This window comes from Amblyomma maculatum, chromosome 3 (genome assembly GCF_055883805.1).
Source record: "Amblyomma maculatum isolate TAMU_Amacu chromosome 3, ASM5588380v1, whole genome shotgun sequence".
Classification (NCBI taxonomy): Eukaryota; Metazoa; Arthropoda; class Arachnida; order Ixodida; family Ixodidae; genus Amblyomma; species Amblyomma maculatum.
The window spans coordinates 10,311,392-10,325,704 of NC_139346.1; the positions used below are offsets into that span (position 1 = coordinate 10,311,392).

Here is a 14,313-nt window from a genome sequence, read left to right on the forward strand (position 1 = left end):
ACCCGCGGCAAGTAGCCCGATTATATATAGTCCGGTAAGCAGTACAGTTGCAAGTATATCCAGTCGATTACTCATATTTCATACCACACACTCAAAGAATAAACACGTATTATGTCCGCATTTGATTTCGGCATTATTTTAATTGCTTGCGTATTAGGTGTTCGTCATCTTTTTCGCATTTTTTCGCTTTCTCTCGGTGCGCGCCAAGAACTGCATCATACCTGCCAATTCGACGCGTAATTATCAGTGCTTTTATTTTTGTTTGTTTGCTCTGTACCATTTGATGCCAGTAAAGCGTCCGCACTCAAGTGCCCACTATGAACGTATTACGTATGTGACAGTTTTAATTTTTGACATTTTATTTGAAGTAATGCCGTAGCTGTACTTGATTTTTGTTGTTTTTTTTTTCATCTATAAACAGCTGGTTCACCCTTTGGTTAGTGGCACGCAAACAAATATCCGTGATATACGTATATGTTAACGAACATGGAATAAATCCTTGAGTCGCGTATACCTTGTTTATTTTTTTTTGCCGGTAAATACCACAGTGCTTTAAATTAGTACGGTAGTGAATAAATGTGTTTTGCTCGCACACTGTATTTGTAATTTATATAAGCGGTGATTAGGGCACATAAAGAACACCGATTAAAGAGATATATTACAGATTAGTGACGATTTAAGATAAACGTTGTTATGTATTAATAAGCGCGAGCTGCAAAATGTAAGCAGGTGTTCGTAAATAAGGTTTGTAAAAAATAAGTGTTCCTAAGGAGGCATTACGAAGCCCCGATTCGCATGTACACTGTTTTTCTCCGCGTGTTAATAGCGCTCCTGGGCAGTAGCCTTTATTCCCTTACGGGAAACACGAATGCAAAACACCACGCTTCGTTGCAAACATTAAGTACAAATTGCTCATCTGGACGATTTGTAACTGTCCGCAGGAAGAAATATTGAGAGTTTCAGATGGCGATTCAAACATAGCGCGCTGCTCCGAAGGACTACCCAAGCGTGCCCAATGTCTCCAGAAAAAACGGCAGGGATCAGTTTAAGCCCCTGGAATAAGTCGCCTCTTTATTAATTATTACACTAATTGCGTAGCGTCTGAAAATCGCTTCAAAGAGAACCGCACCCCTCCTCTGTACCCCCGATATCCCGCGGCCGCTACGCGCCGAGCGGCGAACGTGGCACCCCTGTTGCATGTCGCGCCCTCTCGCGGGAGTCGGTTCTTGTCATCGCAAAAGCGGCCCGCTCTCCGGCGCCGGTCGTCACACTGCCCCAGCATTCTACTTCCGCCATGGCTTTTGTGTCACGTGATTGCGCACCCAGGGATTGCAAAAATATTCTCCCTTCGCCAGCAGCAGGGACAGCGCCTCTGGCGCTTTGTTTTGCTACGTGCCGGAGTGTGCGGTAGGCGCGATTGTGCGGCGCAAGTGTGTCGAAGTGACAAGAAATGCTGGTTCTTTCGGCGTGGTAGTCTCCACGGTGCCTCAGCTGCTATGCCAGCATGAGCGAGCTGTCGCCGGACGAGGTAAGCGCACTTTGCGGTGGTCATCGAGGCTTGCAAGTCATCGCCGTGTGACTGGAGAGGTTGTTACTCCAGGGGAGCTAGCTGCCCTTGGATCTCGGTGTAGCCCTCCGATTCGCTCCTACCCGGCGCAAATGTGCCTTCTGGCTCCATGCTTTGAGCGGTCAGCTGGGGCCACCGTGTGACATCGTGCCCTGCAGTTCATTTTTGTGCTCGGTAGTGCACACTGTGCGCAAATAGTGCTGCCTGCATTTGAGTGATAAATTCGCGCTGCTCTTGAGTTAAAACGACGGACTGACGTTGTTAATAAAATAAAAGAAGCCACACAGACTACTTTGCATTTTTCAAGAGACCCAAAGTTGAGAACCAGTTTCTTTCCATAGGCCAAAACAATTTTTTCATCTATGATGACGCCGGTCCTGATAAAATGCTATTCATTGCATATCATGAACTATTTCTACGGCGAGTACTTCTGACGAAACGATTGATGAGCGATAGCACACTGCCAGAACGATCATCAGCCTAGCTACGTTATCTCCGCAAATGCTTTCCCCAAAAATTCATGACGGTTATCTTCACCCATGCCCATTTGTTGATTTTGTCTACAGTTCACAATTAAGCTCCCTCACGTTTGAAAAACCGGTCCCGCTGAGGGCGTGCCATTCATGATCCAAGAGTACTGGCATATGCGCACCACTCCAGCCTTATTTTACTAGCTTTTTCACTCACGTGGTTACCACTTTCAGCTTCTTGCTGGTTATTCTAGACAACAGTTTCATTTCAAGACAATTGAGCGTGACGTTTTTTTTTTTTTAATTCGTAGCCTCACTATTGTGATTTGCCTGTAGAAATCCTTTTAATTCATTTATTTTCGTACTCGGCAAGGCAATATCATCAGCAAAATCGCTGATTAATGCGGTATTTTTCATGAGCATTTATCTGTACTCCTTTGGATTCAAATCTCCACTAAACACATGGAGAAGGGATCTTGCTGCTTTTCCCACTTTTCCTCTATGGTGCAGCCATTGCCATACTTAGCAGCTGAGCCTAATGTTTTCACATTTGAGACAGGCAAAAATCTCCCAATTGTCAAATCAAGGGTTTTGCCTGCTGGTTTTAAGTGTAAGGAAACATCGTTTTCTATCCACGAGCGTTATTCGGCTAAGGTTCGCCCAGCTAGAAGAAACCTTTCACTTATGGTGAACAGAACAGCGCCCCTTTTAAGATTCGTTTCGGCAAGCTGCTCATAGGCAAAAAGGTTTTCATTTATGATGCAGATATGGATTACGTTGTTGAACTTAAACCATAGCGATTGCTGCAAACACCGAGGGCCCCACGCTTACCTCATTCCTAGCGCACTGACCCAATCGAAACCTATGCTGTGACTTAGGTTTTGCCGACAAATATTCCAAGTTATCTGCCCAAAAAAAGATTATGTTGAGACCCTTCTTGGCGACGACAGCACTGACATCGCATTATTTCTAACATCCCGTATGGATGATAACGAAATATTGCATAGCATTAAATCATTTCGCTCCTACTGTCGGGCAGGCGGCATTTTTGCTCTGATGAAAATAACCCTTTCTTCCACCCGGGTTGATAACAACGTCGTAGCGAAATATTGTGTATTAAATTTCATTTTGATAGACACATAGAAGCAAACCTCAACAAACTTCACCCTCATATATTTGGTATGTAGATGATTTTCTGGTGTTGCCAAAAATAGCACGTTGCTGATATTTTGAATGTGTTTAAGGAAGATGGCTTCAGACTGTCGTTTACTTTTGAACAACCAAAACAGCAAAAGCTCCAGTTTTCAGACCTCAACTTGCACTTTTTGCTCGATCATGTCTGCTGTCGTTTCGCTAACAGAAGCTCAAGACCTCTTAATTACTCTTCCACTCAATCGAAAACTGTGAAATATGGGGCTGCAGTTTCTTGTCTGAGGGCGACACACGTAAAATCATGCATGCATAGTGCTGAAAATACTTTTCAGGAACAGGTTGCTAGGTGTTGGGCCCAAGCCGCCCTCTCAAGTCTTTTGCGAGAGGCTCGTTAGTTCCCACATGGCCTGCAACAAGCGTCATTGAGGAAAATGAAAGGTTGCCGTAATTCTTTGCGCACATCAAATTTGGCACTGGCTCAAAGTGGATGTTATTTTTCCCACATCTGCCTCCTGCTTGTGCGCAGCTGTTCACAAAAACGGGCGGGTGCTACATCTCGTTCTGTCAGCAAAATATCTGGCGTAAAACATGTTAACAGATATGTTAAATGCTGCAAAAATGTTGCGTACCGAATTTCGATGCCCTGTGGCCACGCTTATATTGGACAAACTGGCCGATGCCTAACTTGGGCTTGCCTCATGGAACACAAGAAGGCCTTTAATCAAGACCGCTGTAACGTGGCCGACTACTGGTGAGATTGCAAAAGATTAGGAAAGTGCGCCAAAATTTGAGAATACTACTGTTCATTTTACTCAACCAAGCAAATTCACGTGCAACTTTAACTAAGCCTTAGTACATTGTACAATCAATTGACACATGTGCCGGCACTCCTTCAGTAACCCTGACAAGCCCTGAGATTGTATTCCTTGAGGACAGATTAGTTTTCCGCATGCTTGTTTTGTGCCAATGTTCTCTGCTTTGCTTCACGTTTTATCATGCGTGTGTTTTCACGCCCTAATCAGGATCCTTGATGCAGCATCGGATTTTTTTTCTCTCTGTATCTTCCCCATCTCTTGTGTTCTTAATGCTGCTTTTTCCGAATAAGCCATTCAGTTGCGAATGAGTGCTTCTGTTGTGTTGTCTTCTCTGCTGTGTTCGTCTTTTTACGCTCATTTACCATGAACATTTACCAACTAGCCCAACTTCTCACGTTACGTTTTTCCGTAATGCCAGGAAATTAGCTTGCGCTGCGAAGTGGGACAAATACTTTACATGAATTCACGCAGTTACTACGATCTTCAGTATGAAAGTTCTATTGTCTTGATCTCAGAGATAATGAGGATAAACCCCAAGAAATTTTAGGACTTAACAGCTCGCTCAATGCTTCCCTAAAGGCACGAGATGGCTCCGATGTTCCAGTTTCAGTGCTCTGACTTAGTGCATTCCTACTTCCGTTTTTAGCCAGGAGCCAGAAAAGCAACTTTTCCATACCAAGCCTAAATTGTGCACCTATGCCACCTGTTACAATCTCAAAGAATTTTAGACCTCATCAGTAAACTAAAGGCATCCACTTCACCTGGTCCAGACAATATTCCTGCTATGATTTTCAAAGCAACTAAACATTCCATGAGCCAAGTTCTGTAGCTCATTTTTGCCCAGTCTTTTAACATTAGTCAGATTCCAGACAATTGGGAATTAAGTGAAGTTTTTCCAGTCTTGAAAAATCGTACCGACTCCTCGAATTATTGACAGATTTTACCGACATATGTCGCATGTAAACTTTTTGAACATAAAATATATGTACATATCGCATCTACAACTCTTTCTTCTTTCCCAATCAGCGTGGTTTCAGGGCAGGCTTTTTGTGTGAAACTCAACTTTTTGAACTTACAACTGATCTTCACTTAAACCTAGACTCTTCTTTCCAAGCTGATATCATTTGCTTAGACTTCGCCAAAGCTTTCGATCGTATCCCTCACCAGCGTCTCTTTTCTAAACTCTCAGGTATGTCACTTGACCCTGTTATCTCAAGATGAATCCACTGCTTCTTAACCGCTTTCAGTTCACTGTCATCAGCACACATCTGTAATTACCAGAGTAATCTCTGGATTCCTCCAGTTTTTGCTCCGTTACTCTCTTCATCTTACTCTCTTCATCAACGATTTGCCATCTGGTATTTCATCTTCTGTCTGTCTTTTTAAGGTGGGTTCAGATGAAAGGACCGGAGCGCGGACGGTCCGCCCGCGTCAGCACGGACCAGATGCCACGTGACCACGCGTCCGCGTGTCCCTCCAGCTGTCGAGCATTCACACGAAGCCAGCGGACGATCCGCGTGTACCCTCCGCCTGCCAAAAACCTTTCTTCCGAGAGTTTCAACATGGACTCCGAGCGAAAACGTAGTCTCGCTGCTCTGCTGAAGTGTGTGGGGACGACGAGGAAGTTCGCGCGAAAAAGCGTTCTTTATTACAAGCGTCTACAATATTCCATATCGGTGGGCAGCTCTCTACGGGTGCTAAAAACGTGACTGTCGCTTCATCGCTGAGCGCATTTTTCGCTACTTCACCTATAATAAGCACTAGAAATCGAGTAAAGCTACAACTCTGACACACCCACAAGCTCAAACACACAAAAAACAATGCACTGCAGTGAACACAGAGCAAGCGACGCACCGCATGCACAACAGGAGGTAACAATACCCCGCTCGAACTGAATATTAGACAAAAAGCACGCGAAAAAAAGGCCAGACATGGCTTAAAGCCGACTTCATTCTGGATTGCTAGCCAAACAAGTGAACCCACGTGGCGTACACCCTCCCACTTTTTTAACCTGAATGCAGGAGTGTCGACCGCAGAGTCGATAAGCGCCGTACGACGGAACACAGCGGCGAAATTAGCGAGAAGTGAGCACTCTGGTGCCGCTGTCCTCTGCCAGGCTGTTACGGGAACTGGATCCAACCCCACCTGCTTTTTTGTGCATTATCGCATTTCCTTCTGTTTTCTGCATGCCGCTGGGAAAAGATTAGAAAAGGCCATGTGCCTACTTTCCTGTATGAGAAGAAGGTGTGAATTGATAAGCGAAGTGATCCCATAGCAAAAAGAAACAAAATGCTGCATGTAGTATAATCAGCGGGCGTATATCGCATTCCATCCAGCGCTACCACCTGACGGCTTATTTAGAACTTGATGGAAGCGTTCGGAAAAGAGGATGATGACAAATGGTGCTCAATAGAAGCAGGGGTGAGGTCCCAGAACAGCCTAGCAGAGTGCTCATTCCGCGCATGCGCATATTCTTGCTCATTTCACCGCTGTGCTCCGTCACACGACGCTTATAGACTCTGCAGTTGACACTCATGCGGTTAGGTTAAAAAAGTGGGAGGGTGTACATAGCAACGCAGACGTAGCAATGATAAAGCAAAAAGAGCAAAAACTTGGCACATTCAATCCACTCCGCGATCTGGGGCCCCGGACGGCCACACCGCTCGCTTGCCGTCGCTCAGAGCAGCGACGTCAGCGTCACGTGGGGCGCGGGTAGCGCTGATGCGCATGGACCATCCACGCTCCGGTCCTCCCGTCTGAACCCACCTTTACAGATGACTGCATAATTTATTACCGTATCAACAATAGCAGAGATAAGGAGATATTACAGGATGATCTAAACTGAAATCAGAAGTGGTCTTACGACTGGCTTATGCAGCGCAATGTTTCAAAATTTAAATTTGTGCACATCTCTTGCAAACGTTCCATAATTTTTCGTACTCTCTCAACTCAATAGCGCTATCCCAAATTCATACGGGTAATTCGGCATCGAGATAACAGCCAACCTAACTTGGGCTTACCACATCACTAAACTCCCTGCAGGGGGCACCTGTTAAAGCAGGTGTTTGTGTGTACTGCGTGACACCACGGACCCAGAGCACCTACGCTTAGCCATGCGTGGCATCGTCGTGTCTGGGGAAAAGGGGATCCTGGAGTTATTTTCAAAACGTGCGAAGGCGTGGGGAAAGGATGAGCTTCCCTATACAGCAGGTATTCCTTGCTGTTTCTCCTTCTGCCTTCGCTCGCACAGAGTGGTGTTGGTGACCACCGCTGCGTCCGTGGCTCAGCGACACATTGCGGTGCGGAGATGAGAATTTCCCTTCTCGACTGTACATATTTATTTACACGTTTTTTTACCTTTTATATACAATAACGTCGTCAGATGCGACATAAAACAAGGAGGGCTAACTGCGGGTGAACGATCAGAGGTCGGAGGCTAGCAAAATCAGGCCGTGGCCTTCTGCTACACTCTAGGCCGGAGTCCCTTGAGACCTCCGTCAGCCTAGCCTCCCTCCTCGAACAACCCGTCTGCCCTCGACTCTCAGCCCAACTCTCCTCTAAGCCCCACTCCCCAACGCTCGCTTCCTTAGCATTACCAAAATTCGTGTCTAGTCCGTTGACCAATCGACTAGTCACTCTGTGGCCAACAACATGCAGTGTTTCAAAATGAGCCAATCACTGTGCCTTATATACCCCTACGCATGTCAAGTAAAACACAACGCACGCACTCAGCAGTGAGTGGTTACGCACGTTCCCGAGGTCTTCCCTCCGTTCACGCAAGAGGCGCCAAGCAGTCGCAAAGACAAACGCCGTCGACGGTTACACTTCCGACAACGCACACATATAAACACACACACGCAAACCTCAGGCCCAAACATTCCGATCGCTGCCCTTGGTCGGTTGCGCACGGGCGGCGGATTCAAATTGACGTCCAGGCGTCTTCCCGAGAAGACATGTCAACAGCGGCTCCCTCTGCAGCGCATTCTCCCAGGCCCGCGTTCCGCCGCGTTTCGGGATTTATGGCCTCCGCGCCTTCTCCACTCAAACCTAGAGACAGAGCAGTTAGCGCCGAACCCACAACCACTGCGCTTACGCTGTGCCTTCTAACTGCTCTGTTTTGCCTCCCTCGTGGCACGGACGAAGCGCGACTTTTCCAAGAATCGGGACGGTCAGAACCGGTAGTGTAGCCTGCTGCCATGTGTTCCGGCATCACTTCTGAAAAGCGGCCGCCTGCGCGACCGTCATAAATCAGCCAGCTTCAAGCTGCCCGTTGACCTTGGTTGCCCCTTCGGAATCTCGCTTCTGGGCGAAGCCCGCAAACTTAACTCCTCCTCATCGAGAATGTTGCGCGTACACTTGCTGCACGCTCAACATAAAACTCCTATAACGGAAGGGGCGGGAGGCATTGTGGTGTGGCGTACACCAAACAAACCAGAAACAGACTCAGCATGCAAAACAATAGCACTAAACTGTTTGGCGCATACAACACCACACAAAGCAATACTAGGCAACACTGCTTAGCGTATACAACACGACACAAGACAATAAACACAGCATGATAAAGCACAAAGAGCAGCAGTTCACACAAGACACATAGTCCCGCACAGAGATTTTTGTCCACTCCCTGCTCAAAGTCTCTTGGATCAGTCAACGTTCTCCCACTTCTAATCACTGCCTTAGCGCGTGGTCAAGCCACAGGGAATCCTTACGCCTCTCCCAACTGGCAGTGGCAGAGTGGGTTAAGACGGTGAACATTGCTCAGCGTTTACCACCGGGATCAAACGGCTTGACTGCTCGCACGGCACAGACGAGCTGCAGCATGCAAGATAATCGCACGCGCCGTGCTTTTCGGCTGTGCCACTTTCTTGCATCGCACAAAACGCTAGCTGCCTGTGTGCACGACACACGCGCTTCCTCAGAAGCCCGAACAAGAATGCACCCAAAAGGTGCCTCTGAGACTATCGTGCCTGTCTCAAAAAGCTAATTCTTGGGAGGCTCCGCCTTAGCAATTCTTCCTTTATGCAGATGCGCACCAAGGTGCAACGCTGGTCATGGTCCATCGCTGCCTGTGGCAATGTTACTCGGCTGTTTTCAAAGCCTGGGACGCAATTTCCGTCGCCATCGCTCAGACGATGTCTCAGACTGCGCTCATCTACATCCTCACATGAACCCATGTTTTCTGTGTTGGGATCGCCTGTGCGGCTGGCTCTTCAGATGCTACTACTGGTGTCGAGATCACTGTTTTGACTGTCGCGCTCTCGACACTGCCTGCCTGGCACGCTGTGACTTCGGTTGGGAATCCAAGTTCAGTAATTATGCCAGCCAAACAATTCGCATCTCTGCTCTCTTTGGCGTTGTTTAGGATTGTGAACACTTTCCGCTACTTCGCATGACTCAGCCTGCACGCTTTGATCGGTGACATTCAATCTCACAAGCACCTCCATAGAGCACGCCTCTACCTCAGGGATAGGAGAATTCCCCTCTGTCTCAACATCTGTGGTTGATTCCACAACTCGCGTCTCCTCGACGTGAACTTCAACTGCTCTCTCCACATCAGTGCAAGCTACAACAGCACTCTCCGCAGGAATACAGCATTCCTCTTTGACGTTCTGTGCAAGAACGGATTCAATACAGCTGCTGCTACTCTCCTCACCGACTGCCTCGATCAGCATTTGATCAGGGCAATTTGCGGGAGTGTACGCCTGAATCTGCACTGGCTCCGGTAGTTTACGCGCTGCTCTCCGTGAGCGCTCCTCCTCCAACCTTTTCCTTTCCTGCCTTAGCTCTTCCTTGGCTATGGCTATCTGCTGCAGGCGATCGCAGATCTGCGCTTGCCTTCTCTTCCTTTCCTCTTTTTCCTTAGTTCGCTCAGCCTCTGACATCGGCGCATACCAAGCATCGTATGCACAGTCATAATCACTCCACCAACCAAATGCAGCCATTGCGCATTACTTTACATTAACCCTGCGACTCATGCGCATACGCTGAGGCAAGTAAAGTGAGAGCAGAGAAACTCACTCAGTTGTCGGGTTGTCAACCAGGGAGCTTGCGAAGTCCCCACACGCAGGTGCCGCACAGAACAGGTTCCGTCGTCTCGTTGTCGCAGCGCTCCGCTCACTGTCTCGGCAGCCTCTTGCTCGCCGGCGCTGTCGTGAATGAAACCTTGGCTTCTGAGGCCTCTCACTTGGATGTCGCCTCACTGTCGCTGCCTCTCTGGGCCGGTAGCGTCGATCCTGGGGCACCTCGACTTCAAACTTATACCTGGTCAGCTTTGACTCACCGAGGTAGTGTGCCACCCTCCGTGTACGTCAGTCTGAGGCGTCGTCGATCTCACGCCACTCCGCATGAAGTCGCTGGGCTGATCCTGTCTCAACTGCGCCAGTTAAACAATTCTTCGGCGCGGCTGATGGTGAGTTTCAGCCTCGGCGCAAACGGTATGAGTAAAGTAGGTGGACCAATCAGATTTATATACATCTACATATTTACGCGCTTTCCCGAGGCATTCCCTCAGTTCACGCAAAAGGCGCCAAGCAGTCGCAAAGACAAACGGAGTCGACGTGTACACTTCCGAAAACACACACATATAAACACACACACACACGCAAACCTCAGGCCCAAACATTCCGATCTCTGCCCTTGGTCAGTTGCGCGTGGGCGGCGGATTCAAATTGACGTCCAGGCGTCTTCCCGAGAAGACATGTCAACAGCGGCTCCCTCTGCAGCGCATTCTCCCAGGCCCGCGTTCCGCCGCGTTTCGGGATTTATGGCCTCCGCGCCTTCTCCACTCAAACCTAGAGACAGAGCAGTTAGCGTCGAACCCACAACCACTGCGCTTACGCTGTGCCTTCTAACTGCTCTGTTTTGCCTCCCTCGTGGCATGGACGAAGCGCGACTTTTCCGAGAATCGGGACGGTCAGAACCGGCAGCCTCGCCCGCTGCCATGTGTTCTGGCATCACTTCCGAAAAGCGGCCGCCTGCGCGACCGTCATACATCAGCCAGCATCAAGCTGCCCGTTGACCTTGGTCGCCCCTTCGGAATCTCTCTTCTGGGCGAAGCCTGCAAACTTAACTCCTGGTGGTTGAGCCGATGCCGAGTGTTTGGACCTTTAAGCCCCCTAGGCGGAGGCAACACACCACTTTGGCCCACGCTTCCCATAGATGGCACCTCTGGGCTGACCCACCCGGGCGAAATCGGCAGTCGCCTTTTCCTGTCCTCCGCTCCATCTTTTACTTTCCTCCTATCTCCTTTCTTAAAACTGTCCTGTCTTCTCCTTTCTTCTTGGCTTTTTCCTTCTTCCTGGTAGCGAGGGTTAAGCTTGTGTGGCAAAACTACCCTTAGTTCTGCCATATATGGTTATAGTCACGGTGCACAGCTGTCGTAGGCATGGCTCTTGTCTCGTCCCCTAGTTGGGCTCCATGGTGGGTGGCTGTGGCCGAACAGAATAATTTTTTATGGCTCCTTTGTTTTCCAAAGATGATCGGCCAGGCCGATGTGACTGCTGAGTTTTACCCCAAAACAAAAGACGTATTCCTGAAATATCAGTGAAGTGCCAGAAAAACAAGCTAGAAAAATTTCCCCGTTCATTGTCGCAAAGTGCCTCAAAGATGTCATCGGCCCCTGTCACAAGGCCACGAAACTTGCTAGCGGTGACTTGCTCCTAGAGTAAAATTACGAAAACTTAGTATCGAAACTTCCAAACATCTGGTCATTTGGGGACATACAAGTATCCATAACACCCCATAGGTCACTAAACAGAGTCCGCGGAGTGATCTCCGATATTGATTTCATTGAACTCACCGAAGAAGAAATGGAAAACGGACTTGCCGACCAAAGCGTCATAGACGTCTAGAGGATCTGAATAAGAAAAGAAAACAAAGAAATACCAACCAAGCATCTTGTACTGACATTCGCCTGTTCCACACTCCCTGAGTCTGTATTTCAGTAGGATATATAAAGATAGCTGTATGTCCATATATCCCCTACCCTCGCCGTTGCTTCAAGTGCCAGAGATTTGGCCATGGATCCCAAAGGTGCCGCGGCCAGCAAACCTGTGCGAAATGCTCTGCAAAAGATCACACTTCTGAGTTGTGTACAGCAGCACCATGCTGCACGAACTGTGAAGGGGAACACCCTGCTTACTCAAGGTCCTGTCCATCATGGATGAAAGAGAAAGAAATAATTACATTAAATACAACAGAAAACATATCTTGCTAAGAAGCTAGAAAACATGTTGAAACAGCAAAGAAATTTTCTCTAACCCCGAATATAGACTTTGCTGATGTGTTGATACGGGGCGATGCATCACACCAGCCTTCGGCACCTGCACAACCACAGACAGTGGAGCTGTAGCAGAGCCATTCTCACCACAAGCGGAAGCAGCTCCTGCGGTGCCACTACCTACAAAGCAGGCCATGTGGCCTTCAGGGTCTGTGGGCCCCAAGACCTCTACCCACTGGGCGAGGTCAAATGAAAATGTCCACATGCAGCATTCACCCACGTCAACGTCTCTGACGATGCAAGGGACACAAACCAAGGCAGATCTTTGCCGTCGCAGAGACGGCGAAACTCCTTGGATCGCGCATAAAAAGACAAGGCCCAAATCCCAGGGCCTGAAGTAACCTGATTTGTCCTTTTTCATTCAAAAATGGCATTCCTAATCCATTGGAATTGCAGAGGAATGTTAAATAATTTACTCGACATTTTAGCATCGTTTTCTCCTGTGCTTGCAGGAAACGAACTTAGGCCCGAAGCATACTAGTGTACTGAAGAAATACAATGCCTTCCGCCGACAAACAGGCTCTCAGGAGGAGTAGTTGTGCCTTTTAAAGAAGCATCGCAGCGCGTGAAGTTAAACTAAAAACGAAGTTCGAAGCTGTAGCAGCCACCCTCCTTACATACAAGACCACTATATATTGTCACGTCTCGGTAGAAGACCAAGGAGAACCTAGCGATAGATGGTTTGAATGGTGGACCAGAACAAGTCTTGTGTTCAAGCTTCTTTCACTTCCAGGCTCGCGCTTGTCGTCATCTTTTGCGTCGTCTTCTATGCGGCATTTGCCCCCCTCCTTAGGAAGCATCGTCCCGATGAGAACAAAAGGAAGTAGGAGGTTAAGGTCAGACTGAGTGGTATGGCTTCATACGCACGACGTGGACGACGTCAGCTTGGTGCTGGCGTCGCTTTGATGTCGACACCCCGTCTGGCATCACCTCATAAGTGACGTCGGTTAAACGTCGCTGAACAACATAGGGTCCAAAGTATCGTCGCAATAGTTTTTCGGAGAGTCCACGGCGGCGAATAGGTGTCCAGACCCACACTTTGTCGCCAGGTTCGTACATTACATGCCGGTGTCTCTGATTGTAGCGTTGTGCATCGTGCGCCTGCTGATTTTGAATCCGCACACGAGCTAGTTGGCGAGCTTCCTCTGCACGCTGAGCGAATTCCTCGGCGTCCTGGTCGAGATCATCGGTGTCGGCATTCGGGAGCAACATTGCATCCAGCATAGTTGTTACTGGTCGCCCGTGAAGGAGGCTGAATGGTGTCATGCGAGTGGTGTCTTGGCGGGCCGTATTGTAGGCGAACGTAACGTAGGGAAGTATTTCGTCCCAATTCTTGTGGTTTACGTCGACGTACATGCAAAGCATGTCTGCGAGGGTCTTATTGAGGCGTTCCGTCAACCCATTGGTTTGAGGGTGATAGGCAGTAGTTTTACGGTGACTGGTACCACTGAGGCGAAGAACGATTTCCAAAAGTTCGGCCGTAAATGTAGTTCCTCGGTCAGTTATAATAAGTGCCGGAGCGCCATGCCTCAGGACAATGTTCTCAACGAAGAACCTAGCTGCTTCGGCGGCGGTACCCCTTGGCAGAGCCTTGGTCTCCGCGTAGCGGGTCAGATAATCAGTGGCGACAATTATCCATTTATTCCCGGCTGTAGACGTCGGAAATGGTCCCAGGAGGTCCATGCCAATTTGCTTAAAAGGTGTCGCTGGCACTTGAAGAGGGTGGAGTAGGCCAGCTGGTTTTACTGGGGGTGATTTACGGCGCTGGCAGTCAATGCACGTACGTACATAGCGTTTCACTGTCGCCGGCAGTTTTGGCCAGTAGTATCCGTGCTGTACTCTAGCCAACGTGCGGGTGTAGCCTAGGTGACCGGCGGTTGGCTCGTCGTGGCACGCTTGCAAAACTTCAGTGCGGAGAACCGATGGGACGACGAGCAGAAAACTGTTTCCCCCAGGACGGAAGTTCTTCTTGTAAAGGACGTTGTTGCGAATAAAAAATGAAGAGATTACTCGGGCGAAAATCTTCGGCAC

The 14,313-nt window shown here is 48.6% G+C and overlaps 1 protein-coding gene across 5 annotated transcripts in view; it reads left to right on the forward strand.

Moving 5' to 3' along the window:
* The first annotated feature begins 1,312 nt into the window (after positions 1 to 1,312).
* The window catches only part of Ube4B (Ubiquitination factor E4B), a 373,326-nt gene continuing 360,325 nt past the window's right edge, over positions 1,313 to 14,313 (forward strand). For 2 of the 5 annotated variants that reach the window (XM_084597293.1, XM_084597295.1), the window contains exon 1: positions 1,315 to 1,528. In XM_084597293.1, the coding sequence (XP_084453419.1) occupies positions 1,505 to 1,528 (24 nt within the window). In that variant the 5' untranslated portion in view covers positions 1,315 to 1,504. Of the gene's footprint in view, positions 1,529 to 14,313 lie in introns of all 5 variants that reach the window. The other 3 variants (XM_084597298.1, XM_084597297.1, XM_084597296.1) reach the window with 3 other exon arrangements.